The sequence below is a fragment of the Alligator sinensis genome, unplaced genomic scaffold (assembly GCF_000455745.1).
Source record: "Alligator sinensis unplaced genomic scaffold, ASM45574v1 scaffold1584_1, whole genome shotgun sequence".
Taxonomy (NCBI): Eukaryota; Metazoa; Chordata; order Crocodylia; family Alligatoridae; genus Alligator; species Alligator sinensis.
In genome coordinates, this window is record NW_005842479.1 from 496,934 (window position 1) to 502,534 (window position 5,601).

Consider the following 5,601-nt stretch of genomic DNA (forward strand, 5'->3'; position numbering starts at 1 on the left):
AGAAAGAAAAATACCCATGCTGACTCCAACCATGCTGTGCTTTGTTGGGAAGGGGCTCTCGGTACCCGACAGGAGACTTCCCGGGACACGTGCAGCCCCCGAGCCACTGGAGGGCAGCACAGATTGGCAATTACAGAAATAAACAATCTGGTGCTGATTCAATGTCGGGCTGTCGAAGTGTGCATGCAAGATTTATTTTATTTTATCTTTTTAAGAAAAGGGATGATCGAGCATGGCTTTACTCCTCCCCCTGCCCCTCATCATTGCCTTCAATGACCTAGAATCTAGGTTTAGACCTAAATTCAAAGTCGATGGCTTGGGACCGCTTTCGTTCCCAATGTTGTGGCTTCCAAATGAAGTCACAAGGTTTTTCTAATTTTTTTTTTTTTTTTTTGGGCCACAGCACCATAAGCACCTGCGTAGGCCTAGTGGAAATCATGTATGTTGGCAGTTCTGTGCTAGGGGGTGAGTGGAAAAGGTGCACCGGAAAAGGACTGTTGGCTCATATGGAGCCCAAAGCTGGGTATCAGGCCAGCAAACACTTTGGAGGAGGCAGCTGGTTTTCTGACTGCTCTCGGGTGCTCCAGGTAGCTATGAACCCGTAGGGCTCATCTCCTGCCTTGTGGCGTAGCAGAAGTGGTAGGGGGATGCTGGTAGTGGATGCTGGGAGGTTTAGGGCTGGATCCGCATCCCCATCTGAGTGAGTCTTTCCAGTCATTCCCCCTCCACTCCCTGGACTGCAGCATCACTTACTAGCATCCTTGTAAGTGATGACACTGTGTAGTTGTGCATCACTGCAATGCAGTAGATGAGGTGAGAGAATCGAAGACATGATAGTAGGAACAGATCTCGAGCATTGTCTGCCTCTGAGGACAACATCTGGCCTTTCCCTCAAGGCAGCCAAATGTCGATTTAGGTGCCTAATTTTGGCCTTCTGACATGACTTGCCTGTAGCTCAGTGTACACACCTGCACGTTCAGGGGAGCATGACTTTTGCTGTCACCCATGAGATGTTATGCTACCTGCTGCCTTTGCCTGTTGCTAGCATTTCAACTGACAGCCCCCTCTCTTTTGGGCTCTTTCAGCAAAGCGGTCTCTGCCCCTGGCTGATCTTTTCTTACTGTTCAGCTTCCTGGAAGCACCTTCATAAGACACTCGCTCTGTCTCTGTTTAAGACGGACCTAAAATACCTGAGCTTGAGCTGTGCAAATGGAGCCTTTTATATTCCAATTTGTGTAGCGTCTATTCATTGTTCTTGCTTTCCCCATGGCCAGCTGCGCTGGAGCTCACACTATCATCTTTTTCACCTCATCCTGATTTTATTTCACTGCATGGCTCACACGGACAAGGCCAGGAGTCTGCCGGCTTCATCAAAGCCGGGATGAACTTGAGCCGTGGAAAATTTTGAAGTTTAACATTTCTTCTGCACCTCGCTTCCCTCACTGTTTGCACGGCGGTTAATGCACACTCACTAGGTTCACAAGGCACGGTGCCCCTGTGCGTGGCACCCCTGTTTGTCAGGCTGGAGATGGCTATGATGTCACAATCAAGGGCATTGTGATGTCAGAGGAGTAAGCAGCTGGTAATTCTAAAATACAATTGGCTACGTCCTCAGCTGCTGCCAACAGGCGCAGCGCTCATGAAATCAGTGGGGCTGTACTGACTTCCATCAGCTGAGGATTTGGGCCACATGTGGGTGCAGCTGCTGTCTGGGAAAGGGAAGGGAATAAAAAGAATAAAAATCAACCATCCACATCGCTCCATCACGGGTGAAATCACGATGTGTGGCGCACGTCACACAGTCCAGCCCCCAGCCTCAACTCGAAGGCCTACTCCTGCAAGCCATGCCATGTCGGCAGATCTTGGCTGAGCTCCCCCGAAGGCAAGGAGGCTCAGCACAGGGACAGGTGTCTGCTGGTAGGGCCAGCTGCAGCCTCGGGACCTGTGATGAGGTGGCGGGCTCGTCTGCAACTCGGTGAAATACCCTAGGCAAAAGGGGCTGGGACAGACCTTGCATAAACCAGTTTGACCCAAATCAGCTAAGTCGGGGATACTACATTAATAGATTTTAGGGTCAGAATGGACCTATTAGATCATCGAGTCTGACCCCCTGCTCTGGGTTTTCAACCAGGTTTATCTCGAACTGGTTTCAGTCATTTTCAAACTGGTTTATGTGTACCGAACTTCTGTTCTGTTACAGGTTTAAACCAGTTGCTGATCACTTAAACCGGTTTATGTGTAATGTCTGTCCCTAGCCAAGCTGTCCTGAATTAAGCATCCATTATGGCTTTGGCCTTTCTTCCCTGTGAACCTATACTTTTTAAAACTTGACACATCCTACCACATTTTATTTAATCAGAGAAGCCTTTGCCTTTGGCTGGCTGGATTGGCACGCATAAAGAGTTCATATCTCCTGCTGCAAAGCCCCAAAAGCTGGTGCCTTTTGCCCTCTTTGGACAAAGAGGTGGTCCTTCAGACTCCTCGCAAGCTGCCAAGGTAGCCCTCCCCTAGGCAACATTTATTGCATGTGCAGGTACAGACAAAAATGGCACTCCCTGCTAGTGTAGACTCCCAAAAGATCTTGGGACCCTAGGAAACTAAGCTTTGAAGGGTCTACAAGAGAAATACTTCTGTGCACAATAACAATAATTGGGGTGAACAGCAAGATAACCCTCCAGTACCTGCCAAGGGATTTCCCCCTTCTTGCTATCTGTCCCACCAACAACTCGCGTATCTGATTTGGTGACGGGCACGATGCGCCTCAGGTTGGGCGTCACATCGTCGGTAGCGTTGCCCGTCATGTAGTCTGTCACGCTGCCTGTGGCGTTGTCTGCAGCTTCGTCCTCGGTAGAATTGGTGATGTCCCAGTCCTCAAAAGTGTTCATGGCTCGGGTGATCTTGCCTTTGGCTTCTGGCGCTGAAATCCTCCCGCAGGGAAATGGCACTGTGCGAAGGAAACGGAGAGATTGTTACCGCGGCGTTTCTTCTGGCCATGCGTTGCATTCGGCTTCGTAACAAATGAAGCAGCAGGACGGAAGACAAATGCCTGCCTCTCTGCCAGAGAGCACATCTCCCTCTCGGGATGATAAAGAAGGTAGAGGGAAGTGGGCTGACTCAAATGTTCCCTGTTTACATTCGAATTAATTTATGGCACTTTAAGGAGCTCTCGCGATCAAATACATTCAGCAATAAAAATAAAAAAATCCATCAAGAGGTTGAATACTGAAATGCCAAGTTATGTGCACTCAGTGGAGAAAGCACAAAGCTTTGCCAGGCATTGGAAGACTTCTTGAGCAATGTAAAAAAGGAAGAAAATGTATCTGCATGTACGAGAGAGAGAAGTGTAGACCTTTTTTAACACTCTCTACATAAGCACATGCTTCACTTCAGCCTAGGAGTAGTGCCACTAAGACCAACGGGTCTGCTTGTGTGGGTGAAGCTGGCATGCATCCCTGCACGCCAGAAATGCTTTGCCTTTTGAGGCATGCTTTTGACTTGTTAAGGAAGCCTCTTGGCCTCCTTGGCATGGCCCCAGCAGGGCTGGCAGGATAAAGGAGTGGTCAGCTAGCTAATCCTGTGACACTAGTAATGGGCCGGATGACACCAGAGGCATCTCAAGAAGCAAAGACTCCCAGGCCTGTTGCTTGTGGCTATCTTGATGCCTCCCAGTGAGCTCAACTCCACAGCAGCCTACAGACATGTCGACAGGTAAGATGGAGCTGTGCTTCATGGAGCTGCCTGCTGTCCCAGGGAGGGTGCCCATTATTTGTCTCTGGATGCCTTTGCCTAATCCTGACCCACCCTGTTGACTCCGAATCAGCACCCTTATGCTCTTCACCTGCTTCCGAGTCAAATGCTATGAGTCCAATATCCCAGCGGTTGCAGCCAAGGTCTTAAGAGATCAGAGGATCATATAGAGAGGAGGTCCACATACTGAATAACTTTTGAGAAGCTTACAGGGAGGAGATACCGAGTGCCCTATAGCATCAAGCCCTTAAGCTACTGCCGCTGGACTCTTGCTTGCTTCTGCTCCGAGAAGTGCTGATGTAGAAGTGACCAGAATTTCTCCTGGTTGGTGTCTGTTAAACCTGGTTGTTTTTAGTGACAAAAATAACTGTTTTGCTCCTGGTTGCATTTCGGCAATAGCCTGCGGAGGGGTCTGAATGACAGGTGCTGTACTGCAGAGTCAGCGCCGCTCAGGGAACGGCAGCTTGTGCATCAGAGAGGGGACTCTGAAAGCAAACCTGCTACCCGCTTACACCCAGCATGGAGGCAACAAGGAAAGGGCCCGTTTTGGTACACACAAATGATGTCGGTAGTGGGGATGACCTAGAAAGAAGCTTATTTTATGAGATTCAGCTTGTGACAATGGCTGCGCATTGTTGAGAGGTCATGGTTTTTATACCCAAAGCAATGAAGAGTTTGAGGAATCCTGTTGGGGATGATCCAGAGCGTCAACTGGGAACCAGGAAACTGGCCTTCCTTTGCACTTATGCAGGGCTTGCACTCCTCTGGCTTAGGGCTGACATTTCTATAGCAACTAACTCCGCTGCAATAGAAACGCAGGAAGCAGAGAATGGAAACGTGTGTGCGTGTACCGTAAATATTTTACAAGCAGCCAAGGTGAGAAGCATATTCAAGTGTGGGTAGAGTTATTATTTTTTTGGAGTTATTTTTAAATGAAGACTGCATTGGCAAGCTACTCTTCGTATTCACTCTGCTTCCTCATGTCCATTCCTCTCCCACGCCATCTGCAGAAACCCCACTAAGTGCCATGACAAGAACAAGCACTGATGTTAAGTTTCCCCCAGATCACTAGGGATCCTGTCATTCACCTCTAAAAGAAAGCTACTTTTTTTTGTAGTAAAATGTTGTGTGTTCAACAAGGGAAACACGCTACACTTCAGTTTAGGACGGGAAGGAAAGGTTAGCCTATCCAGTAAAAGCTACCGGAGGAATTTTTCAGTAGGATTTGTCACTGCCCGGTCTGAAACTTGCCCTTGTTGTTCATAGTAAACCCCTCTCCTCTTGTGAAAAGTGGCATGGCATCTTAATGAAGCAAGCCCTGACAGCTTGTGGTCTATGTTAGCTGAAAGGCTCTTAGCACAGAAGAGGAGAATAAAATTCATGAAAGCTGATGGCTAAAAGGTAAGCCTCAAATCAATGTGTAGGAGCCTGAAGCATGCTTCCTTCCAATCCTCTGATAACCTTTTGGTGCTTGCTTATCACCTTAGGTATGCAGTTTTGATGTTGGGTCTCTGATTTTATTTTTTTTTTTTTTTAAAGTCCTATTTTATTCAAGCCCCACCTTGAATTCTTCTGTGAGTTTTTAATAGAGAAGTTCTGTCATCTGTCTTAAGTTTCCCATGCTCGATGTATTATTGAGATGGTGCTTCATGCCCAATTACACTGGCATGTTGTAGATCTTTGTGTAATATGTACCAGGGGAATTCTGGTTATTGTAACAGATGAAGAATGCAGAGATTTGGGAAAATAGAACAAGATGATGGTTGTTTAATAAAAAAAAAACAACCCATCAAATTTCATTCTGAAGTGGCAGACATGAAAAATGCATTCCCCCCCCCCCCCCCCCCTCTCTCG

At 47.7% G+C, this 5,601-nt stretch overlaps 2 protein-coding genes across 2 annotated transcripts in view; one reads left to right on the top strand and one right to left on the bottom strand.

The window, feature by feature from the left end:
* F9 (coagulation factor IX) overlaps window positions 1-5,601 on the bottom strand; it is a 20,610-nt gene that overhangs the window by 5,364 nt on the left and 9,645 nt on the right. The window contains exon 6 of the mRNA XM_006031058.3: window positions 2,682-2,944. Within this exon, the coding sequence (XP_006031120.3) occupies window positions 2,682-2,944 (263 nt within the window). The remainder of the gene's footprint in view (window positions 1-2,681; window positions 2,945-5,601) is intronic.
* FGF13 (fibroblast growth factor 13) overlaps window positions 1-5,601 on the top strand; it is a 424,661-nt gene that overhangs the window by 3,428 nt on the left and 415,632 nt on the right. The window lies entirely within an intron of this gene.